This window comes from Pezoporus flaviventris, unplaced genomic scaffold (assembly GCF_033815535.1).
Source record: "Pezoporus flaviventris isolate CSIRO_AGI_PZ_B2104156 unplaced genomic scaffold, CSIRO_AGI_Pfla_v1 ptg000047l, whole genome shotgun sequence".
NCBI classification, from domain to species: Eukaryota; Metazoa; Chordata; class Aves; order Psittaciformes; family Psittacidae; genus Pezoporus; species Pezoporus flaviventris.
This window is the reverse complement of record NW_026892595.1, coordinates 15,439,923-15,467,196: the sequence shown is the minus strand read 5'-3', so window position 1 is coordinate 15,467,196 and position 27,274 is coordinate 15,439,923. Positions and strand designations below refer to the sequence as shown.

The window sequence follows — 27,274 nt, the reverse complement described above, 5'->3', positions numbered from 1 at the left end:
AGGCAAAAATGTGTTGCTTGAGCTCTCTGTTACAAATCCTACACATTTTTTAATACTTTGAGCACATGCAGCTTATTAAAGGTGCCAAAAAAATAAAGGCGCACTAAGAATCACATGGGCAAACAAGAAGTAGATCAAGATCACAGCAGTGCAGAAGCAGTGGAGATACCATTGGCTTGCCTCTCAAAACACAGACACATGCTGTGCAAGCAGCAGTCACAGATCACATCACTTTAACCAAGGTAACCCTTTTTAATTCTTTGCCTTGAAGGGCAATTGAACACAGTGGGAGGAGAGGATGGAAACCATGCCAACTCATAATATTGCCAAAGGCACAGGTTTTTCCCTTAAGTACAATATGCAGAGCTCCCAGTGCAGGGATGTAAGGCCTCCACACTGCTTTGTAAGGGGCTCTGGTTGGCAGCAGCTCTCTTGTGCTGTCACTGGCATCATCTCTGGACTCTAATAACTCACACCAGCATATACATGCCATGGGTCAAGCTAGATCCTAATGCTGTACATTCAGGTAAATTTATAATCAAGCTCAAGAGGGAAGACAGTCAATGGCAGCAGAAAGATTATGCTGATACACAGACAGATATTGTGCAGCAAATTTGCACAACTGAATGATACAGGAATTCAAAAGGCACCTGTTGCTTTGTACCTACTTTATGGCAAATGCTCAAGGTGTTAAACACAGAGTCAGTGGAACTTGCATCACTTTTGACAGTGTTACCAGTAAGTTACTGGGCCTACTTCAAAATTTTACATTATGAAAAAAAAAAGGCAGAAATCACTTCAGTCATCTGCATTTCATGCAGTAAGCAGCCTCTTGGGGTTTTATACAAGAAAGTTAAAAGCGAGAATCTAACCTGAATGAAAGTAGAAAATGAACATGCCAAGATGAGTTTCATTACGCACGCCTGATGGGCAACATGTGAAATCAAATAGATTTGCCTACTGATGCAACTGTCAGCCAAAAACAAATGGCTGCTTGGCTCTTTCTCCAATAAACAAAAAAGCACAGCCTAAGAGAATACTGCTTCATTTTCCTCAGTAACACAGTCCCATTCGCTTTGCTGCTTCCTCACCCCAGGGAATCATTTTTATCTGACTACAAAAAGAGAAATCCATCATCCAGTAAGAGGAATTAGCCCACTTCATTTCACTTTCTTGGGATACTACCACAAATACTCAAATAGAAAAGTAATGCGTTTGATAGGAAAGCAAAGGCTTGGGACCACAGAACTTGCTCCAAGTTGTAAGAAGCCAGGCTTGCCCTGAAAGCAAGTTATTGCACGTGTTACTTTAAATTTTAAGAAAGGAATAGCTGATTTGCTCTCTTTAAAGGCAAGGAATGTATCTTTTAGTCTTTCCAAATAGAAAGGTAAAATCACAAGTTTTTTACTCTGTTATGATGATCAGCAGGGGAAATTTAAAAAGCTGAAATATACTGCAGGAAATGCATTTAAAAACCCCAAACCCCACTACTTGCCACATGCAGCTGGAGACAAATCGAAGCACAATAAATAAATAAAGCATCATTCACAACAGTTCAATCATATCTTAAATTCTCCATCTTCAACTACAGTTAAGGACACATCTCAGACACATTTTGGCAAAATGAGAGAGCCAAGCATTAGGGCTGATTGAGAATTAGAGATTCTTAGACATTTTGAACAAAATGCTGTGCAAGTATTTCCAACTTTTCCAAAACCATGTCATATCTGCACTCTGCAGTGTATGATGAGGGCTTAACCCTTCAGCAGCCAAACTGGGCACACACCAAACCAACAGCCCTCTTTTCACTCTCTTTGATCATTTTTCTTCCCATTGAGCTTGTAGCCAGGGGAACACAGTGATGTGTATCACAGTCTCACCTGCATCAGGTGCCAGAAAAAAATTTCTCTACTTTTTCCTGTACCATTTTAGATGAAGCTCTGAACACTCAGGGCCAGCCTGCCAGAAAACCAGCAGTAAAATTAGGCTCTCATGCAATGGCCAGAGACAATGTTGGCCCATCCATTCACCACCACCCCCATTTATCCTCCCCAGGAGAACATCATAACAGTGATGCTCTTTCTTCTTTGTGGATACCACCTAGGCCAGACATTTCTGTTTCTCATGGGAACAGAAAAGGCAACAGGGGTACGTTAACCTTCAGCCAACAACTCCTTATGAAATAGCAGATAGGCCCTGTGGTGTTGCCCTAGTATTTCCCCTGTTCCTAAAGTACAAGCTCCTCCTGATGTGAAGTAATTCAGCTGTTTTTCTGTTTCAAGAAATGGAGGTCTGGATTGGAGGTGCTGAATCTGTATGGGAATTATTCAATTCTCAGCAGGAAAAAAGAAGTAAGCCAAACAGAATTAAGCAGGTGAAGGAATGTTACTATAACACTATGAATAGTCTCTGAATATGCATTGTTATCCACACTCTATAGTTACACATACTTTTTCCAAAATACAGTTTAAAGACCTTGGAAAAGATGTTATGAAGCAGCAGAATAAAGTTACATATAATTGTTGTAATTCACACGAGCTATCTAGAGTTTGCTATTTATAATGGAAAATGCAGACAGCCAAGTAATTTCAGTTTATTATTCAACTACCATTAAAATCATTGAGGTATTTCTTACAGATCTGTAATCAGTTCTATTAAAACAAATGAGCATTTCTAACCGATGTATATTTCATTTCATGTTTATACAGATATATGTTCATACAGATCATATAGATCATATACAATAGATCGCCACTGAATTAAATAGTTTCAGGGAAGCACTTTGCTTTGTTTTTAACCTTCAGTCTGTTTCACTCATTGATGGGACATCCAGCAACCCTGTTGCCCTACTTCAATCTTACTGAAAGCCAAGGCATATGGGATAACTATCACCAGATAGGGGCTGTGATTTTACTGAAGGGTTTTAGCAATAAGGTGCAAGTTGAAATCCATACTGTTTTTTATTACCTAGACCCTAATAAAACAGTACAGCATAACTGTTTGGTTTGGGTTTGTTTTTTTAAGAAAGCTGACAATGAAAGACAATACATGCTTTGGCATGGCACAACTGTAAATACTTCTACATTTAGAACATGGTTTTATTCATAACATCTGTCACTATGCTCACTACTGAGAGATGAGGGCACCCCTCGATATGATTTATTACAAATATTCAGTGAAAAAAAAATATTTCAGAACTCGCTAACTTAATAACCCTGGAAAATGCTAACACAGATTTCCTTGTTTCAGTAGTTATTATGTCATGGCTGTCATGCGCTCTCTGCTGAGAATGGTAGAGTTGCCTCACCTATCATTCATTAGACAAAGTTTTCAAATAAAGATACTGTCCCCACTCTCAGAACTGCTTTATTATTACTGAAAATTTGATTAAATATATGAATTTGCACAGAACACTCTGCTTGACAAAAGATAGAACTCTCAGCTGAAGCACTAGCTCAAGAAGTGTGTTTTAAATGTGTTTACTGAATTATTTTATACAACATAGAAGCACTTAGGGCACCGTGGATAAAAAAGTTACCACAAATAACATCAAAGAAGTGGCTGAAAAATATTTTATATGTATGCACATTACATATATACTTAGTTGGAGTAGTTGCACCAATTGTAAATAAACTCTTGTAAACAAACTAAATTTGTCCAAAATCCCATTAATTCCCTTCATGTTATTTTAGTCAAGCTATTTTACCACAAACAAAATATTAACAACTTATTGCATAAATTCAGAATTACTCTCAGAACATCAGAAAAATCTTTTACCCCTAAAAATTAGTTTGGTGTGGATATTGAGAAAATAGTACAACATTAAAGCACAAACAAAATATCAGATTAACAAAATGGGATCTCATCTTGTTCAGATGTGAAGGTAATATGTTACCTATGCAATATAGCCTCAGCCTCTTTCACTACAGCACATGGCAATCAGTAGCACTTTGCATTAATTCATGGGGATCTATATAGAATGCAGTAAAATCAGTTAATACTTTCTGCGTATTTTCATTTACACAGAAAGTTACATGAAAAAAAATCCACCAAAAAAACAAACCACCACTTACTTGCTTTTCCCTTTGTACACTGTAGCATAGGAACCCTCCCCTAGTTTTTCCAGTTTTTCATATGAGTCTGCTTTTCCAAACTTGGGGCTTGTGGGCTACACAAAACAAAACAAAAAGAAGAGATGACCTTTCAGTACATATTGCACCCACAACATTAACTGCTTTGATTCAGCCTTTAGATACCAAATGTCATTGACAAAACTCACAGACCTGCACGCTTTCAGCAGCCAACACTTAAAAAAAAAAGCACGGAATTAATGAAACGAAATAATAGGCTACCCAAATAAAACTTCATTCAACATCCCAGATGCTTGTTTGCCGATACCAACCATAGCCTGACATCACCAGAATTATCAAAAGGATTATGTCCTTAATCAAAGAAATTTCTGGTTTATTTTTCACATACATCACTTCATACAGGTGAAAAAGATCATTAACAACTAAGCCATTTTATCTTCATTAAGAGATTAAAGCAACAGTCTTAATCTGCCCTAAAAAAATCAGATTAAAAGAGCTGTTTGTATTTCTAAATTTTTTTTAAGGCTCCCCAAAACATTGCTCCAGGTAGTCAATGTCACAGTGTACCAATCATTGTTAAAAAAATGGTCAAAATACTAAAGGAAAGCACCTTTTATTAGAGTATCTTGATTACAAATTATGTTCACAGTCCTCAGACTGTGTATATAATCACACCATACTTTTAATGGCATGTATATCCCGCATAATTGAATAAAGTCCTATAGATTTAACATCCTCCTTAGGTAGGAGTCTAAAACCAAACGAAGCTAAGCAATGTTTTTTGCTCTAAGGGCTAGATAGTTCAGCTGGCTTTAGCAACAGACTGGTACTTGACTGGTTTACAAAGGCCTAACAGAGGACACCACAACTCTGCAAAAACAGAAATTCACCTGACATGAAAACTTGCCAACTAAGTTCTTAGAAAATGTTTGGGTTTTTTGAAGTGCACCCCTTTTTCCCAAATTTCCCCATTTTCCAGCTGTCTGGAAGGAAAGGGCTTTTTATTTTTTTCCCCCAGGACCAGAAGGACTGACCTACACCTGCCCTCAGCATTACCTACATATAATTTAGACTCCAGGGCTCAGATGCCCTATACCTAAAGGAACAAAAAGAGTATAGAGTAGAAACTTGGGAAGGTCAGCACTGATGCTGAAATCACATACAGGGACTGATGTGTTATAACACAGCAAAGCAGACAAGCAAATCCAGCATCTTTAGGGTTCAATTCAATGAAGAGACTCTAAGCCATGTGCAGCTGCACACAGTCTACACTCACATTCAGGATCTTATGTCCAATTTAGAAAGAGTGCTCAACTTCAAGTTTTTTGAAAGGAAACAAACATTACAGTACAGGACACATTTGTGTGTAAATACCTTTGAAACCATGTTTGAAAGTTTCAAATCAAATGAGCCTAAAAACTGTACTTCTATTTAAACAGACAAGAGCATCTCAGGTAAAATTATTTGGTATCTCACACCTCTCCACTATAACCATTTATAATCACACATCTCCACATTGCACCTCTCTAATTAACCATTATTAGAATATGCAAAAATTCTCTTTACTCAATGATTCTACATTCATCCTAAGCCAAAATTCTGGAACTTTGATGTATATACACCTAGTTTTGAGACTAACATCTGTGCTTCCCATTGAACGGTATCAGGATATACACATGTATGTTTGTAAAACTGACCCCTTTCATCGCCCTCCAATACACTGAACAACCTATTATTTTGCTATGCAGTTTCTAAATATTACTAGATTGATGAAAATTTGTTGCATGGGAACTCCCAGATCTTTTTCCTGTTACATTATTTGGAGGTTTATTTATAAGGCAGTAATATTCTTGGTTCCCAATCTGTGCTCAGAAATGAATTCTGCCTGGTTAGAAATTATTTTTTTTAATTAAATCATTTTTTAAAAATATGTTACTAATAGAAGTGAATAAAATACTGATTCAAGTAGCCTTCGCGTGTAAGTATCCAATTACAGACTAATGCAACATTTCAAAACTATAGAAAAGTGTCTCCCATGTAACAAAAAGGGAAAGCAAAGTATTTTCTAAATTGCAGGCTGCAGCAAACACACAGCGAGTAGCTTTGTTTGGAATGGAAATGCTAGTTAACAGTGAATAGTTCACTGTTGGTTTTCTCAAAGCAAGACAGAAAAAGGACAAGGTTTATACACGTGTTTCACATCCACCCTTATTTTCACACCGAGATTTACTTTTATTTCATACTGCTAGAAACCATAGTGTAAAGGTCACAACAACTTGTAACCTGGAAAGAGGAGGGTATCAGCTGTGTGATTTTACTGCATATGGGACAGGCAGTGGCTAAGGGGTTGGGGTTCTGCTTGTCTTTTGGTTGCTTCTGGTCTGCTCTTGTCCAGCATGAGCAGGCACTGGATGAGCGGTTCGGGCTGCTTTGAGGAGGGTGGCAAGTCAGCCTTGATGCTGCGGGGCTGAGCCCTGGGGCACTGCGTGGGGTTGCTCCACAGTGCAGCTCAGCTCTTTTCCAGCTGGATCACTAGATGGGATTGCACATGTTCTCACAATATTAGATCTCCCTTTGTGAAAATGGACATTATTTTTCCTTGCACTTATAATCGTAAAAGACTTACGATTTTTGAAGGTATCTGGTGTAGAAAAGCACTTCAGAGGCAGCAGAAGACTAATTTGCATGGTATTTCTTAATGAAACACCAAGCCAGATCTCACTCAGCACATGAAATGACTTTAGAAATTGAAGGAACAAAATTACCATTTTCCCAATGCTTTCTAATTTTATTTTTAAGTGAAGCCTCACACATTGATTCAAACTTACAATTACAAATTGCATATAAAGGTAAGAAATTCAGACACTTCTCACCTTTTATTTCTGTATTAAAAGGAAGTAAAGTCTGACAGAGATAAAGCAAAAATACAAAACTTCCCAAAAAATTCAGCCTTAGGCTTAAAGGGACCTAACTAAAGGGCTATGGAAGAAATTTAAATAATCTGAAGTTCTGTGCGACTGTTGAAAATTATAACCATTTCAGCCAGGAACCCCAAGTCCCTTTCCACACAGCTGCTCCTCAGCCAGCCAGATCCCAGCCTGTGCTGCACTCTTGGTTTGTGCTCCAAGCGCATGACCTTGTCCTTGTTGAACATAAGGTTTTTGTTAGCCCACTCTTCCAGCCTTTCCAGGTCACCCTACAGCATAGATCTCCTCTTCAAGGTGCCCACTTCCTCACTCAGATTAGAATTGTTGGAAAGCTTGGTCATGGAAGAATGTTATCCCCAAGAGGACACTGGCAACTGGAATGCAGAATGGTGCACCTCTTTCCCTTCAGGAAACCCACTGGGACTTTTACTTGTTTGCCTTTATGTCTTTTTCCTCCCAGATAGTTTCCATTAAGGTAGTTTTCTTATTATTAGACTACATTTTTCTCAGTGCAAGATTAGTCTAAGAGCACCACTGCGCACTAGGAGTGAGCATCTTTAGCAGCAGATCTTAGAGTAATCAAGATGAGATATTTTTTTCCCTCCAGTTAAGGAAATACAGATCATAGTAACAAGGATAGAAAGAGTATGCCAAATTCTTGAACACAGAAATAGCAGAAGCTAGTATTTCAAAGTGACGCGAGAGTATTAAAAATAACAGAGAGAAAAAGAAATGAGAGGAAACTGACTTTTCTGACCAGGTCATTTCAAATAGCCACTTCACTGATACAGCCTGTAGGAGTGATAATAGATTTAATCAAAGATCTTGCAATATGAGTCCTAGCACTACACTGCCATGTGAATACCTCTATTAGAAATTTTCAAAATCCATGTAGTAAAGAAAGCTTTAATGGAAAATTACACTGAAAATCACCTGACTATTCTTATAGAAGTTGTGTGGGTTCTGTTCTCATGCATTTTTCATAACTGCAAAACAGCTTGTGAATGTCACACTTAACTGTCACACTCCCGAGTCGAAATTTTAAATAGACCTTTCAAAAAAAACCAAACCCAAAAGCACAAAACTGCAGAGTATTAAACTTTGACATAAAACCATCCTCAAGGGAAAAATATAATGCTCACAGTACCACTGTAATTTATTGAAAGTCAAATCTAAAGATCTGTTCTATGCCTCAAAAGAAATAAATCATTGCTAGAAAAACTTCAAAGTAAAAGGTAGGCCAAGAGGCTTAACTGAGATTAAATCACAAGAACAGAAGACTTTTTTTTTCCATTTTATATTTTGTTTTCTTTGACACAATGGTAGAGCTGTTTTCACAAAACCATATGCAAGTTTCACACTGATTTCAGGTTGCATCCAACCTACAGTAACAGACCAATTTGATCACACTTTTTTTTTTTAAACCTTGCAAGTTGGATTGTTTTCCAGTGATCAAGGGATACAAAGATGTTGGAGAATCCAAACTGAGCCTTAATCTCAGGTCTCTCACTATCTGATCCATCCTATTGCTTGCATCTTTCTAACCTTTTAATATGCAGTCATAAATTAAGACCAATCTGAGCAGAAGTGACCACAGATGACTCTGTGGAAGGGCTGGATGCAGTTTTTAAAGCTCTTTACTTGTTCTCCAGGCTGCTAAAGCACAGAAGCTGGACCAACCTCCACATTTTATCTGCCTCATCATCTAAAGTGTATCCCTCACGTTAACAATTATGAAAGCTTCCCTTGTGCCAGAAAAGGAAGATCCACTCTTTACATTGAACTCTGAAATTATCTTACCTCAATAGAAAGTATCAAACAGGAAGTATGCAGTTACTCTAGTAATTAATAGGTTCCTAAAACTGGAGACAGTTGGGTAACCTGAAGAGGAAGACAAGCAAGAACAGCACACCAAGCGTTTAGGCAGGCACTAACGATGCCTAACTTTTAGACAAATCTCTGACTTCAGCGTCTGCTTTAAAGTTAGATTTCTTATACAACTGATTTACAGTGTGTTAATAGGATCAGTTCTTGCTTTTTGCTTGCACATTTTTGGAGGAAAGTTGAATAGAACAGGACTGAATATTAATATAAGTTACAGAAACAGAAGAGAAGCTGCTCTCCCAGACAGAGGGCAGAATCCATACAATAAAGCATTGCTTATCCAATGTTTTTTATCTGAATGTTTTTTTAGTGTTTTGATGCATTTAGTTTTTAAAAAGTAACTGAAAGGTAGTACTTATACCTTAGCAAGGCATTTTAATTCTGACATGAATCTTAAGCCATTAAAAGAGAACAAACTGATGCCTATCACTGTGTAATTAAATCTTGAAGTGTCCTGGTTTCGGCTGGGATAGAGTTAATTTCCTTCCTAGTAGCTGGTACAGTGCTGTGTTTTGAATTTAGTATGGGAATAAAGTTGTTAACAAGCAAATGTTTTAGTTGTTGCTAAGGTCTTTTCAGTTTCCCATGCTCTGCCAATGAAGAACAAGAAGCCAGGAGGCAGCACAGTCAGGAGGGGGTATTCCATACCACAGCACATTATGCCCAGTATACAAACTGTGGGGAGTTGGCTGGGAGGAGCTGATTACTGCTCAGGGATGAGCTGGGCATTGGTCAGCAGGTGATGAGCAATTGTATTGGGCACCACTTGGGTTTTTTTCCTTTCTATTTGTTTTATTCCTCCCACTCTCTCTGTGTCTCCTTATTACTATAATTGTTGTTAATATTACTATTATTATATTTTACTTTATTTCAATTATTAAACTGTTCTTATCTCAACCCACATGTTTTTTACCTTTTTTTCCCCAGCTCTCCTTCCCTTCCCACCTTTGGGGGGGTTAAGGGGAGTGAGCAAGTGGCTGTGTGGAACTTAGTTGTCAGCAGGAGTTAAACCATGACAACCAGATCGCTAGCTCATAAAACTTGCAAATTCTATTCACGTATAATGCAAAAGTACTATTCTATAGTGTAGAAAATGTGCATAGTGAATGTAATAAAACTTCACCTGGCATTGGAGAAAAATATATAATAATAATAATGACATGCCTAAAGAGTGTGGATCTCAAAATAAACTTTCAGAGAATTAGAGTCAAACTGTTTTTCAAAGCCAGTGTTATTTTGGAAAGACTGCCATAAATTTAGTTTTGAATTCTGCATTTTTTATTGTGTCCAGCTAAGGAAAGAAAAAAAGCAAATTTCTCCCCTTGGTAGGTAAAAGACTCAGCAAAAGATTTTTGGGATAGATACAGACAGATAGAGAAGTACGTGCAACTATAGCTACATGTACAGAACATATATACATATATCTGTTGTGTTGGTCTGGATCAGAGCAAAGGTTTACCAAGCCAAGTTCCCCTCTTCTAACAGTGGTTGATAGGTGGTAGGCGAACACCTACTTCACTACCTCCAAGGTGAGTATTACCCATTATTCTGATGTGAGAAACGGGTTAAGTTTGTTGTGCTGGAAATCTCATTCCATAACAACATCCAATTTTAATCAGCTTAAGTAATTTGGAAATCTTACCCCTAGATGTTTTCTTACATTAAAGAGGGGAAGAAAACGCAATGCAATGTAGCTGGCTTACATAATGAGTATGTAAATGTCAGGTGGAAAGACTCAGGTGGAAGTGTAAAACTTAACATGTTATTTTTTTGTTCTTATAAACAAACTTCTGTCTGTATGCCACTGCACTAATTAACTGCACAGGATTTCTACCAGGTTGAAATGATGTGTGACATTAACTGCAGAAAATTACTCTATGTTCAAGAGCAAATGATTTATCCAAGTGACAACCTGTGGGCAGGAACATGGAGCTCCCGCTTCCTCAGCCTCTGTGTCTCTGTGTGTGTGTGTGCGCGCGTGTGCATGTAATCTTCTCATCACAAGGTGCAGCACGTTTCAAAGGCACAAAAAACACAAAATGGGTAACGTGCTACCTGCAGAGTATTATTTGGTGATCTTCCCCAAACAGTGAAACTGATGCATGCCAAGACTGCTTCTGAAACTAATCAACACAGAAGCTGATGGCACAGGGAACTATAAACAAGGTCTTTCAGCTCACTTCTTGAAAAATGTTATTTCTGAGACAAATAAAGGACTTTCACCTGAGCTAAAGCAGTGATACAGAGACCGCAAGACTCAGCCATGTACCTTCTGTAAGACATCACTTCTGCACCTGATGGCTACAGAGGAGTTTACATGATGAAAGGGAGGAGACTAAACAGAAGCCTATCTCTAATTCAGCCCCTCCACTAATCAAGCATAGAAAGTGCAGATTGAAGGTAGCATACATCTTTCAGAGTATCTTCAAATAAAGCTTACAGAAAGCAAAGCTAAAACTGAAACACAACTACACAACTATAGCCAGTAGAAGCCAGAGTCCATAGCATGCTCAAGAGCATTTACAGAAACTGAAATGCCCATTGAGGCTCGTATAATCTATTCAGCAGAAGAACTTCCAGAGAATCAAGTATTAACTTAATTAGGAAGAATACGCAGCAGTCCTCTGTAATGGAAGAAAAAAAAGTAATGATCAGAAGAAGTAGCAAGGACATCTGCGATACATCAGGACTAGAAAAAAAATTAAACTCAAAACCCTTCATCAGTTTAAGTGTAATTTAAAAAAAGAGAATGACAAATTCCTGCAACTAACCACACAGACCTATGCTGAAAGAAATGAGCACCATTACACCTCCTGCCTGGGGCAGCTTATTCAGGCTCTGGAGGAAGGGGAGTGGCTTGATCATAAGCCTTGATCATAAGCCTCTGCCTTGGACATAAGAACTTAAGTCTGCTGGGCAGGACCAGGTGTGACCTGCACTCATCAGAGGGCTAAAATCACCTTTTGATGTGAATTTCTACTCTTCCACCTTCCTCGTCATGAATGCTAACATTATTCCACAAGTTATTCCTTGCCAGGTGCTCTTGGGATCACTCCTTGCGAGGAAGAGTCAAAAATTACTAACAATGCCTCAAAGCAGAAGGAAGAACTGACTTCACTGAACAGAGCTATAAAAATCAGGGAGAATTAAAGGAAGTCGAGATATAAGAATTGTATTTCAGGAAATTCCTATGCACCTACTTTAATACAAGATGTCCTCAGCAAGTCTGTGTGAGTCACCATAACAGAAGATTAACAAAAGTGTATGTTTAGCTAGGGCTCTAACCACCTGCATACTAGGAGACGAAGCATTAACATCATTTACATTAAAAAAATACTGGGGTCATATGAGACTGAATGGATGAAGTAGAGTATCAGTCTGCTGGAAAAGTACAAGATGCCAATAACACAGTTTCAAAAAGTTTACTTCAAAATTCTGGAAACAAAGCAACTAAAATTCTTTGAGTCTTAATAGAAAATAAGTTAATAAAGCATTAACAGAAATAATAACTTCTAAGAGGAACAAGAACATCAGAGATGGGAAGTGAGTTAATACAAAAACACTTCAGGGAAGACTTACAAAAAAAAGCCATCTAAATTGAGTGGTGGTGGTGCCAAACAATACTCAGACATCATGCACAGCGCAAATCACCCCATCCATACCTTAATGACTGTAAAAGTTTTATGGCAAGAACTGCTTGTTACAGACTCATCTGGAACACACCAGAGACATCTTTGGCAGCAGCTATATAATGCCAGGTGATGATGAAAAAGCAGATTTGTTTTTGCTACAGATGGTTACATTTTAAAATGTAACCTTTTCTAAAAAGGAAGGTCCCCTGGAGGCTTGACATCTTACCGGTAAAATCACATGGGTTAAACAAAGCTCATCTACAGAAAATGAAGCTCTGTCATTTCTTCTTATAAGTCTGACACGATTCAGTCAAACTTCTGTAGGGAGGACAGAAGTTGTCCAGAAGATGGAGAAAAAAAAAGAAGAAAAGAAAAAAGAAGAGGCAATCAACCTTCTAAAGCATTTCTCGCCAACTAAGATTTGAAGTGTTAGATCCATTCTGCTTAGATCCCTTAGTATTCAACTCAAAGGTCACATTATTATGGATTTTCCTTGGCAAAGCATAACAGAAATAGCTTTTCAATAATTTGAAGGACTTTTGGGAGAAACCTGTTCTGGGCATTATTCATGCAAGATATGACATTTTATTTCTCCAGTTTCTTTCAAAATACTTGAGAATAATACAACAATGATGATGTGTTGCCAAACCCTTCTCAGTTGTTTCTCTCTCCTCTCTCTCTCATGCACACAAAGTTTCTGAGATGGAAATAAGCGTTATTTTTACTACTTGATTTTAAAAAGATAAAGTGTAAACAAAATCTGTCAAATCTGATCTGTTTCTTTAAAACCTAAATCTAAAAATAAAACAGGCAATTCATATGGTTTCCTAAACTTCATGGGGAAGAATTGCTCTTCACAAATAAGCAACCCTCTGCAAAATTTGCAACATAAACATTAGAGCAGCTGTAATGCCATACCAGGATCAGGAGAGGAAATTGCTTAGGAATCCCGTAAGACACCCTAGCGAATATTTGAGAGGAATGTAAAAATATATTCATTTTCAAATTCTATTTTCTTATTCCATTTTATACACAGCAGTACAAATATATATGGGAAACATCTTTTATAGCAGCCATAAGTTTTTTGGTTTGTTTCCAAGTAATCAGTTCCTTCCTAAACAAGAAAACGTTTCTCTAGTGCTATTAATTCCACCATGTGGTACGCGTGCCAGTGTGAGGACTGTGCACTTACAGAGCTGGGGCTGGAATGCCGCCTGACTTTAGGTGACTCCTTTCCTGCAGATGAAGTTTTGAAGTTAATGCAAGCATTGTTCTCCGAATGAACCCTCTTCACTTGATTAGCTGGTTTCTCAAATGGATCAAAACTACTTTGTGTCCTCTGAACCCGGACCTTTTTATCTTCAGGAATTGTATCCAGAGGTTTGATCACTGAATCCATTCCCTGGCAGTTCCGTGTAGACATCTTTGTGACACATATCTGAAAGAAAAAAGAGCATTCATTGCCTCTAACAGGCTTAAAGTCCATGTCAATCCAAGGCTTAAAGTCCACGTCAATACATCAGCCAGCATCAAAACGGCATTCGACTTCAGAAGCATTCGCTTTCTGTTTCTATATTAAAATTGCAAACAACACATACATTTTACATAGGGATGCATTTTACATAGGGGCACACACCACAGTCATAACAATAAATAGCCTGTATTTTCAAACTATACTAAAAGATCCTGAAAAAGAAAGACAAAAGAGGAATTTACATAAAATTCATACATTGTGGTTTTTTGTACAATGGGGTCTTACCACGTCACCTCTTTCTCCAAGATAGCCACTGATAACCGCAAGCAGTATTGATTTCCATTTATTTAAAACTGGATGAGACTAAACTAAAATAAATGATGGTAGTTTGTGTGCACACTTCAGTGCTGGCCTGCCAAAGACCCAATGCCGGTATATTACTGCATTTTTAAATAATGCTTATAAAATATTATTATTATTATTATTACTATATGCCTCAGAAAATCAAACAAGTAAATCAGTTCCCAGGCACTGAAACGTGAGACTGCAGCTTAATGACACACTAAAGCACAGAAGTTCAGTTCTTTGTTACTGTGAGGTATGACTCTGCCAAGCCTCAAAGACTACAACTTGCTGCTTGAGATACCAAAATATACTATTGCTAGTTCGAAAGAGCTAAATGAGTGAGTTTATATACTCCAGTAATGTACATTTTGGTTTTTCATGTTAATACATACCAACATATAAGACATTATTTTTAAATTGCACGGTTGGTGGGGTGTTGTATTCAAGGCCTCACCCATAAGAGACTCAACTTTTACTTGGGAAGAAAAGAAATAATTTTAGCCTTCAGGCTACAGGGAAAGCTATGAAGTGTGATGCAGGCAGTCCCAAGAGGCTCCTTAAATCATAAGGCAAATCAAAAGAACCTGAAATGTACTTTTTCCATAATGTTTTCAAGTATTTAAGGATAGACAGTGTTAATTTGCTATCAGCTGCATTGTTCACATACATAAAATGAAAGAAGCATGATGTTCCATCCAAACACCTACAATCAAAGCATTTTGGAACACTTGCTGTCATAAAATAGTTAACATCAAATAAGAAAAAGAAGCATTTACCATTACCGTTTAATCAGGACTCCTTCCCCATAACGCAAAGTGTATCCAATACAAACACCTTCAATAAATTATTCTTTGTTATTCCCCTGGAGGAGTACTGTGCCTTAATATCCAACTTACTTCAACTGTTTCTAGAAATTCTGGGTGACTACATCTCATGGTTTTTATGTTTTGTGGGTTTGATGATCCACTGTAACAGTAGATCAAAGATTTCTTTTGCACATTAAAAATTTAAAGTACATTTCCTCCACAGTGCCATCTGGCCAAACAATCATACACCAGGTCAACTCTAATGAAGGACATTACTAGCTTTACAAGGGCTCACATTTCTTCTCATTACAGTGGTTTTCCTAAGACTAAAATTTAACCAGCATTTAACTGAGAAAAAGGAACAGCCCCCCTTCAATCCCTCTCAGGCCAAAATGAAGGCAATTATATAATTTTGGTCTATTACTTCAGAGAGAAAAGATAAAGAACTGGTGCACAAAGAATTTTTAATTAGCCTTCTTGTAAAATTAATAGGCTTCTTTTCCCTAAAACAACTTAGATGCACAGACAAGCACCCACATACTGCCCACTGTCTCCAGATCCATGTTCTTGCAATGCCATCTACCAAGAAAGGTGTTTTAACATAATGTAAGCTGAAATTATCATTAAAATAGCAGTGCTTTCATTTTCACTTAACATGGATGCAAATAAATCAGTAAGTATTATTCAGCCTATGAAAGCCTATGATCTAGAAAACAGGGGCAGGACGTATGGAGGAAAGGTTAAAAAGCTATACTTGGCTTCCTTTCAAATTATCAAAGGCGACTTGTAGCTGGTTAAAATGTTTGGAATCCACAGTTATAAACAAACTATAGATAATAATGCCATGATTGCTCCTTCTAGTTTCTTTTTCCACTGGAAAATCCCCATGTCTAGCTCTAACGTGGGCCAAGCAAGCATTGCATTTAAAAATGCAAGACATGCTATTGATCATCTCTACTGGAAGCAGTAAGAGTTTGGATTTAGATATTGAAGGAAGACACTTTAACCTTCAGGTCACTAGACTGAATCTGCAGTAGGATGAAAATCCCACAATCATCTTCTAATGTCTAAAACCAAGATGTACAGCAGCCCCCCACTCAGATGTCAAGCCGCGGATGCACGGGCTAAACACCAGCATCACTAGAGGAAAAGACTGAACACTGCAGAGAAGTGAAAAAGCAGGGGCTGCTCCCCATGCTCCTGTGCCTGCTCTGCAACTGCAGCACTTCTCCTGCCAGTGCCGGCAAGGGGTTTCATTCATCACTTCTCTCTTGCCTACATCAATAGTTCCCTAGCAGAAATAAAACATTCTTTCCAAAATGACCACTGACCACAGGCAAGAGAGCTGACCTTTTGCTGTTCTTAAGTGTTACTCAACAACAGCAAATGAGTATGACTGCTACTGCTGAACCCAGGACAAGTGTACACATTTCCAATCTGTCTGCCCTGTCTATAAAACTCTGAAGATAAACAATATTTAAGCAGTTGTTTTACATTGTCATTGACAGGTCAAGCCCAACTTTGTGCTGAAACTCTGCTCTGTGAAATCTGAAAGGAGCAGGTCTAAAACACAGCTTAAGACTGCAGTAAACTCTGTGGTAATTTCAGGTTTCCCTCCATCAGCAAGAGCTAAGCTACCACAATATCCTTGCCTTTGCCCCTGCGCAGTGGGCATGCTGATCTGACACTCCTGTGCTAAAGCTAATAGTAGAAATTACTCCATAGTAACTTATCATGCAACAAAGCAACAGTGTACTGAGAAAGACCGATGCACAATGTATTTTGGAGGTCTGCCTGAGCATACAAATGATCTTAGATTTCACCATCAAGACCAGATCACTTTCAGGAAGTTTGATTATTTCTATTAAATTAATTCATCCTTTTTCAGTATCATCTTTCTTTTGTACTACATAACAAAAGGGATACTTATGAATTTCAGCCTCTCAAATGATATACACAAATACTTGGCATCAGAAGCTTTTAGACTGGTAAACCACTGCTCACCACCTGCAAGTTCCTTGCTGGTAGTCAGGAGAAGACTAACCCACTCTCTTATTTTCAGCTTTTTGTGTAAGAGTAAGGACCATTTTTCAGTTAAAGTGCAATATTTGTCACAAAGGACACAGGTTCATCTTCAGTCCCTTCTAGATGCTCCTATTTGATAGTCTGGGCTAGTCAGAATTTTGCCATCTCTAAGACAGGACCTTTCTTTTTGCCCCTTTTTCATCTCTTTTACCTACATAAGCCATAGGTTCTTCAGAGTGGGGGCTATTATTTTACTGATTTTACACACAGTACAACCCTCATGCACTTCATTGAAAATTACAATCCAGAAAGTACTAGAAATTATCTCTTGCCAGTACACCCTTAAAACTAGATGTTTTTGTTGAATATTTGCTTTATCTACAGTTACCAGAGCAAATGAAAAAAGTTGAACAAGTTTAAGAGCTCATGACATATAGGAAGTCAATCTGTACAATTCATCACCCCTCCTTACCCTTGTTCTATGAATCTATGTGATGCTGCACCTAAGACAGTGGAGCCCAGACACTCATTGAGGTGCTGTAAACGCCACCATGGTCTAAAACTGTTGCTACATGACAATGTGATTAATGGCACCTTAACTATTACAGATTCTTACCTCAAATGTATGTAGAGACAATACAGGTGATATCTGGGTTTCTCAACTAACAAGATGACAATTATGCTTTATAAAATACAATCAAGGGAAAGAGGAGGCAAGAATTTTTCACCATGAAAGTGATACCCATTTAAAGAAACTTTTGTCTATCAAACAGTATGAGCCATTAAGCACTTTTAATTATTGCTTCTTTAATAAAATTCATCATACAAGTAAACACTCAGGTATGTCAACACTTTGAGTGATTCTTTAGCCTTCAGGAGTTACTGCCATTCTCCCACCACAACCTGCATTCAAAGCTTAACTTTCAGAAGCACAAACTATTTCAGAAACTATCTGGCTTTTGAAAGTGGTGCAATGAAATCACAGTTACCACTTTCAGAAGAGGTATTTCTGACAGGAGATCTTATATGGAGAGCAGAGGATCTTTGTTTATGCTTTCTCCTTTATAGTAAACAAGATTTAAAACTAGGCCAATCAACATAATACATTTAAAACAACAGATGATTACAAGTGGAACGGGCAATACAGTAAAAAACTGTCATGTAAGGATTGTTCAAGCGGACATTACCATCCTTCCAAATCTCATATCAGAGAGTAAAGGCTCAGGGAAGTCACTGGCCAATTCACCACCTCTGACTCGGGCATTTAGGTGGCCCAAGACATGAAATTTAAGAGGGGGTATGGCTGCTTTCTGCCACTTAAGTTCCCACCTGGCAGGAATCCCAACAGCAGTACCTCAGAGAATCATGCTGAAAAACAGATGTTGGAGAATGCAGTGTCAGAGGGGAAGGGACAAGGGACAGATGACTAATTTTTTTTTTTCTTTTTTTTTTCCTACATGGAAAAAAGGCAAAACCAAACCATGGCAATGGTGTGCATGCATTCCATGCATCTCCACAAGAGAACTTTACATGTAGGGCATTCATCCCCCAAGTCTCGGCTTTGATTCCAAGGTGAAAGTCCTGGAAAACTGCAACTAGACTCCAACGCCCAATCTCCCTTAGACAGAGTCTTGCCCTTCTCCAGAGAACAGAGTGGTCCTACCGATACTTGGGGGGGGGGGGGGGGGGTTGTGTTTGAAGTTGCTGTTTGGAAACGCACTTCCAAAGCAGCACTCAGAAACTGTCCAGGGACTTGGTGTCTTCATGGGAAAGGATTTAATCTGAAAATAACAATGACTGCTCCTACCCAATGTGGTAACAGTATTAGTACTTGAGAGTCCCCGACCCCAGCCTTGGAGAAAGGATGCTTGGCATCCCAGGTATGGTCCAACAGAAGCACCTCTCCATGAACATAAAGATATTAACATTAAATACACAACTGTATTTCCCCAAGTTGTTTCACACTCTGCTGCCATACAGTACACCAATATACCAAGTAGTCACCAGAGCAACCACTGGTATCTCATACACTCTCCACATCTGATGACTGAAGTACACCCACTTTTTAATTTTTTTCCATAATTGTTTATTCAGTCTCAACTAAAAAGGTATGTCAAAAAGAGAGATGATGAGACAGAAGTGATTTTGCCACTTCAAACCTTCAGCACAAACAGCCACTTTGCAGTTGCATGAAGAGCTCTTCTCTGCTTTTGAAAGAAATAGCAAAAGGAGGACTTATCTAGAAAATCAGAATATTCATGTAATTCCAACATTACTTGAGATATCACAGATTATACCAATGTAATTCAAAATAAAAGCAGCCCCACAAAACTTAGCGCATCTGGTATTAAAAGTTACTCTAGTGTTTCTCTATGTGATTTTTATTTATTTAAAGTAAAAAGAACCATTACCACACACTGAGAACACTACAGAAAGGACACTTCAAAGTTCCAAATCTTAGAACCACAAAAAAGCATAACATAGTGTAAACTTTGCAGCTTTCTCACTTGCTGATCAGAATCGGAAGACAACAAAAGAGCTGGGACAGTCTTTTTTTCCCCTTTTATCCTACCCAGTCTCACAATCAATTTAAGATCCCAACACTGCTTTCTGATAAACAGGCTTAGTCATCATTATGTCAGCATGGATCTCTGGGCTACAGTTTCTTACAAACCCCATCCTAACATCACAGTATTTATCATATCTCAAGACAATGTTTGCAAATAACTGATTTGCTCCCATAAAGACTACTGCTGAAGTTAAGAGACTCAAATCACAAGAACTGTATTTTTGCTCCATGCATAAAGTCCATAATAAGCCCCATTAAACGAATGAAAATCTGTATAACCATTCATGGAACCATTTCTAAATAAAGATGTCTCTTTGAATCACCTTATAGCGTTTCAAGCAATACTCCTTAATCTGCATCTGGGATTGATATAAAATATATATATATATATATATGTTGATCAAATGTAGTTATTTTAATACAGTTTCAATGCAAGATTTCTTTTACTTCATCACTGTCACCAAAATTAAGAGATCCCAAACAAACAGGATTTTTAGAATTAAAGATTGCTGGATTAAGTAATTTACTGTTTAAAGTAACATAGCACTAAAAGAGGTAAGAGTGATCACTTAAGTAACTAATTTATAGCTCTTATGGTTCATGAATTTTAAGACAGTCATGAATGTCCCCTGAATTTATCATCTGTTAAGCTACTTAGTAAAAGTCCTGTCCTGTATCAGTGGAATTTATTCTGATTAATAAAGATATCCTCAGTAACAAAGAACCATCAACTTTGGCATGATAGACCAAACATCCTACTACAAGGAAGAAAAAAATATGTTTGTATAGTGTAAACTACTCTGAACTTCTTCACATCTTTCAGGAAGATGCATTCTATCTGCTTTTTAATTTCTACATTTAACATCCTACCAGTGTTTACTTTGGTCATCCATTACCTATGAACTGATGTAAAATATCCATCTACAATTTTCTACCACTCATTGTTACTGTGTACATCTTAGTAAAAAGTGGTGAGTTGGCTAAATAACAGAGTGAACATCCAAAATTCTTACTGAAAAATCAGAAGAAAACATCTGAATTCACCCCATTTGCACCATTCTGGAAGCAGCAGGAAAGGGCCTAATACCTGGAAATCCAAGATTTAGCAAAAATAAAACTACTGAGTCACTTGAAGTAAGGAAGTCACTTAACCTCTCCACAATCCCATTTTTCTGTTCATAATAATGATCCTGCCCCTATTACAAGCAGAAAGTGGGAGCACTAATTAACTTTGTAAAGCACTTGGGCTTTTTTAAGTGAAATGTTATGAAGATATAGATCATAATTTGTAAAGCCAAAGCCCTCTGGAAGGTAGCACAACAACCTCATTATTACAGAGAATGAGACTTAGCACTTGTATTTAGCTGACAGAGATATAAAGAAAAAATCATAAACAGTCAAGTGACTGCTAACCCAGCACCTGAACTGTTGAGAGCATAAGGCCAACATTAATTTTCATGGAAAAAAAAATCCTATCTGGATATGAGTTTCCATTATCTTTTATATGCATGTTGTTTTCTACTGTGCTTTGGTTCCATGGCAATTGAGAACTGCACGAGTTATCTGCAGATTCTGGCAGCACTGGAATTTGACATTTGTTACTTATAAAACACAATTTGGGAATGTTCTGGAGTATTATAAGCAACTTTGTCTAAAATAAAAACGCAACTATATCTGGAGAATCATTCTCATTGCAGAACAAAGCTTTAGGGCAGCTCTTTCTTTTTTCCACTGAGAAGACAGGGTCAACAAAAGACTGCTGCATTCACAAGCAGAAACACGAACAGGTCAAGAGGAGAGCTCAATTGGTGAGAAAGGAAAAGATCAAGGAAGAACAAGTGATGAGGTAAGGGAGCGAATAAAATTGTGAAAGGGAAGTAGAGCATGTAATGCTGTATGACATCACCAGCGAGTTCATACTAGACCTACTACTGCAATCAGGCCCAAATTTGAAAGAGGTCCTTCAACACTCACCCTTCCCTGCAATCACCAGCACTTTGGTTTGAATCTTTGACGGGCACAGCTAAACGGAGCAGGAAGAGAGCTTGCGTGAGACAAAAAAAATATAGGGGAGTGAGGGGGGAACGAAAGGACAAGAAATAGAGTAACCGTCAGAGAGGGAGGGAGGAAATATGTGAGTTAAAAATAACTGTACATTAAGACATTTCTTCTCCTGTCCTGATGGCCTGTTGTTTCCCCTCTGGTAACCTCCAGGGGTAACAGGATCAACTGCATCCCAGAACTGTAATTCACATTCTTGGGTAGTATTTGTTGAACTTTACTTGGATACAGAGATTACTAGCAAAGCTAGCTATCAACTAACAAATGAAATTGAAAATAGAGCTCAGAGACTGAAAATAGTATCCGGAGATATGCTCCTTTCTGTATCTAGCACAAACTTATTCATATATCTCTCACAGCCCATTTCAAAGGCACTCTCCCAAAATGGATGTTTTATTTCTAAAATTGAAGCTGATGTTAAACCAACTGTCTCTGTCATATGGAAGGCAAATACAAAAAGGTCACTGAAGTGCCAGATGGAAGAATTTTTGAACTGGAAGCTCTGATATTAATTCTCTGTGTTTGTCTGAAACACTGAACTCCATGAGCAGATGAAATGTCCGTGGTGAACTGCCAAGTGAGAAACTAGTCACTCTCACAGAAAGGCCAACTGATGAGATCTGGAGTAGGAATCCCAAGATTATACAATTTTGAAAGGAAGTTCAAACATCTGAACCAAGGAAAACCAAAGTTTTATACAGGAAGTTATTATGGACAGTGGTTATACAACTCTTTCCTCTCAACACCACTCCCCTCACCAGACCTGCAATACAGCACATATCTATTCTGCTAAATTGATACCTAAATATGAACACATTTTCTTGAACCAAGCACAGTCCTGCAGTTCAGGAATTACTGCACACTATTGTATGCGCCTTGGACACAGCAAGGTGGAGCTGAGCATTTCTAAAATTAGTATTTTTTTCCTGTTCATAGCACAGCCCAACTTCAGAAAAGTGAGTTTTCAGTTCACTGAAGTTGATGTTCCTCTCCTCACTGGAAAAAAGGTCTCATTTTAAAGAGAACACAAATAAGATTTTAGGTATATAATAGCCTACATATGCCCCCAAAGCAATACCCTGTTCTGTGACAACAGTTTTCAGAAGGAGTCACCTAAGGACAGGGTCTCAGATAAAGGTCATGCAGAAGTCCTGACAGGCTGTAACATACATGAAAAGAGACAGAAACTCAACAGTGCTGACCTAAAGGGGCATTTTGCTCTATTTCTGTACTTATGTCCAAAAAGACAGTAACTGTGTTAGCAATAAAGCCTGGCTAATAAATTCCTCCTTTTTACACTCAGGTTTGCCACAAAGTGGTATATCATACAGCATTTAAGCTTCTCCTCCTATTACAACCAAGCTGCTGCTTCCATTAACCTGGTTCAAGACTTGCATCCAAAAGCAGGAGGGTCATTCCTCCAATAGACCAAGCAGGAGGACACAGGAGAAGATCAGCGGAGGTGCTGGTGTGTGAGAGGGGGCTACCAATACCAGGCACGAGGCAACAACTCCTTGGTAACCAGCAAAGCGGTGGAGAAGAGTGTCTGAACATAAACACTCTCCCATGAAACTGTGACAGGTGGTTTCTACACTCTTTTACTTAGTTACCCATTTGTTATCTGTTGTCTATCCCTCTCTGTAACCATATGAACAGCATTTAAAAATAAAGATTAAAAAAATATTTTCAAGCCCTTTCCCATATCAGCCTCCTGCTCCAACAGATGGCTACATGTGCCAGTACAAGTTTATACAGTTTTCTTTCCATAAGTGCATTATTAGTAGTTTTGTACGAACATTATATTAAGCCATTCTCAATTTAAAGGTTTATAATTTTATTCTAGCCTCCAACACTCCCTCTGATCATGAAGTTATCAAAGGCTTATCCATAAATGCAGTAAGTCTTCCCACTGCCATGTTCAAGTGTGAGAAATCTTGAGAGACTTGACAGCAAAATGCCTATTCTTGCTAAACTCTAAAGCTGCTGGTAAGGTTTTTAAGAAAATAAATGGTAAACAACTCCATGCCTTGAAAATAGGCTCTATTTAGTTCCTTTAGGCTCCTTTGTTTATCCATGGCAAGTCTCCCGATTCCTTCACAGTTATCATCAATTGCTTCTAAAACAAGAGCTGTTCTCCTACAAGCAGGGACTGCAACAAAAATAATGCCATTGGTCAGGTCTGATCATGCAACTGACACTGAAAGACTTAAGGCCAACTACTCAGCTGAGAAGTCAACTAAATTCTTTTATCTGGTGATACTGAAGTCAGACGAAAGCAATGAGATGTGATGATATAAAAACTTAGTTTATAGTTACAATGAGCCAGAGAGTCTGTTTCAGACTGAAAAGTCAGACAGGATAGTTTAAGAACTCAAGACCAACCTTCAGATATCTTCTGAAGCACGCTTTTCTTATAAAAAGAAAAGAGGAAAGGGGCAGGTTACATAACCACCTTTGCGAAATACTTACATTTGCAGGCAGAAGTTTTACAACCACCTTCTGTCAGGTATGACAACAATGTTCACCACACTGAAGCAGTATGATGTACCACCCTTTACAAATGAATGAGAGTCTCACAGTATCTTCAGTAGACCCTTAGAAAGTGCTTCATGAGAAATAATTCAAGGCTAGTATGGTAAATTAGCTTGGCTCTTCTTCCTTCATTCAAACCAATTCCTTCATTAAAAAAGCCAGACAAACACACAACATTTCCCTCCCTCTTTTCTGCATTTTTTCTTCTTTCCTTCCTTCCTTCTCTTTCGAGATTCCTTTTTTACTACTTTTACTATTTTGCTAAAGTGAAAAACTAGGTAATGAGAGTTCTTCACTTAATTCTGCTAATGCATTTCAAAGTTTCATTCTACTACCAAGAAAGAAATCTCCTTTGAGGTGCTTTATCGCTGAGCTCAACAACCTACAGCTTGAGAAATACAGCTTCCAAGGCAGATCAATGTCACAAGGAAAGACAAGCTCGCTGAGCAATTCTAGATCTGCTCCCTTACATGTTATCTTCCAAACCACTGAATTTGACAAGGTATCCTCTATCAAATCGGCACAGTATAAAGGTATAGGCAGAAAAACTTTGTCATTATTCTCTTGTGCAAGTATTATAGAGAGATTTGAATAACCTATATTCCAAATCAGTCTCCCAGAAATCTTAATAACAGCCATCCACAACCTTTCTGCCATTGTTGTCTTTGATGGAAGTTTGAGAGTTCAGACAAGGATGACAAGTCCAGCTTCACAATTAAAAGAAGAGAGTCCTTCTCTGTGTTTGGATCTCATATACACCTAACCTCTCTCTTTTCTTCTTTTCCTTTCTTCCTTTCTTTCTCTTCAGATAAATGACCTGGCTACTGAATTCTATAAGAATTGAATGAAAAGTCTTTGGGGAATTTTCTATCAGCTACTGCAGGTTTGCCAGGCTTGCAGTAGCACAGTAAGTTTCAAATCAAAAAGGTGCACGGAAGCATGGTAAAATTTGCTTCTCATTATGTAATGTGCTACACTGAAAAAAAAATGGTAGGACTTCTGCAAGCATACCATAATGGCTGGACTTGATGATCTTGAAGTTCTTTTCCATCACTAGTTGATTCTATGTCTCCTGACTCAGAATATGAAGAACACTCCAGTATATCTTTTCTCGCAAAGACGCATAAAACCTAAACCAGAGACGTTTCAAACTGATAGTGAGGAGAGCTCATCATAAGGACAACTGTAATTTTAAACCAAGAATTTTATGAACAGCACAGAGTTAATGCTTAATTTTCAAAAAAACTGGGTATTTTGACAGAAAAGTGAAAATCGCAGCTGTTGCTTTGATGCGTTCGAGCAAAAAGATGTGTTGCATTAGACTTCTAACTGTCCTTAAAATCAATTCTAAAGAAAAAGCTGTAACAGTACAAAACAGCCAAGCCTTATGCAGTTGGTGAATTTGCACCTCCAAAGCTGTGAGTTCATTTGAATCACTTTTAACAACAAATCCCAAGAATCAAATTGGTCGAAAATCATATCATTAAGGTTAGAACATAAGGGTAAATCCTCCATCCTTACAGTACCTTAAGTTTCTCATAAAAATACTTCACAAACCTGAGACTGACTGCAAGTATTTTGCATGCCTTTTCCTGCACAGCTGCCTACCAGCAGTTTAACCATATTTTATAGCTATACAATTTTATGCATCTGGACTATTTTGCCAAATACAGGTAATTCCTTGCCATCTTGAAAGTTATGGGTGGTGGTTCCACCACTTTCCCAGGCAGCAGCAAAATCAACCACACTCAACTACAGAACTTTTCAAGACAACTCTTCTGCATGACATTAATATAACATTTCTATAGCAATATTTAACAATAGAACCTATTTGTTCGTTAAAACCCCCACTATTTACAGGGAAGTCTAAGCAAGCATATGTTACACAGATTTCCTACAGGTTTAAATACATTTTCTTTGCACTTACACAAAGACTTAAGAAACTGGGCGAGAACATACTCAAACTTACTAAGCCTTTACACCGAAAAACATCAGAAATGAATTAAATTAAGCTGGTCTTTCACAATAAACAGGCACTATGCTTTTTCCTACTGGTTTTATTTCCTCACTGCTAACTTGGCAACATTTTGTATTTTCCTCTTCAGGTAAGCTGTATGCCATTTAATATTAAATTACAAACATCCGACACAGCAAAACTGAAATATAACTAACATTAATTCTATACAATTTCCAGGATACAACTATACAGACTAGTTCAAAAGCTCTCTTGCTGATGTTTGCTACTAGCTTAACATCTAGCTGAAGTTTATCACAAATCTTTTTCAACCAGAAGCTGCAACAGCAGCAGAATGAGACAGCAAGTTGTACTGTAGCATTAACTTCTCCAAATTCAGTAATAAATTCTGAAAATTTTTACAAAATAAATCAAAAATCTCCACCCACACTTTTCACACCATTTCTGGCTGGCACACCAGCAGCTTGTGTGACAATAAGAGATAAAACTCCTTGCTTCTGCGTCCTCTGTGGGCTAGTCCAGAACTCACACAGGAACTTCAAAGCCAACCAGGAACATGATATGCAAAAGTGCAGAATCACAATACTGCTTCAGTTCACCAGCAATAGGGGGAGAAGTCTGAAAGATACTTTTACAGTGGAAAAATTATCTGTTCATGCTGTTGATTCAAAAACCTTACAGTACAAATTCACTCCCCCGAATTCAACATCCAGCACTATGCTAAGTTACTATTTCACTACTTGTTTTTTGCTAAATTGCTAAATCCAGAATTATATGTAGTTTTAAATCAGGCAGTAGAATTGAGGATATCAGTGAAAAATATGCCACATGCAAAAGAGATGCATTTAATCAACAATTCTGACAATATACAATACACTTATCTCAAAAGCAAAAAGAAGTCACGGAAAGGTATTTACCGAACTACACCAAAACCCAAAAGGCATCATGTACAT

General features: G+C 37.9%; 1 protein-coding gene across 5 annotated transcripts in view; it reads right to left on the bottom strand.

The window, feature by feature from the left end:
* The window catches only part of CDK14 (cyclin dependent kinase 14), a 319,714-nt gene that overhangs the window by 219,717 nt on the left and 72,723 nt on the right, over positions 1-27,274 (bottom strand). For all 5 annotated transcript variants that reach the window (XM_061468433.1, XM_061468436.1, XM_061468437.1 and 2 more), the window contains 2 exons: positions 13,727-13,972; positions 4,074-4,168 (listed from right to left, as the gene is read on the bottom strand). In XM_061468433.1, the coding sequence (XP_061324417.1) occupies positions 4,074-4,168; positions 13,727-13,972 (341 nt within the window). The remainder of the gene's footprint in view (positions 1-4,073; positions 4,169-13,726; positions 13,973-27,274) is intronic.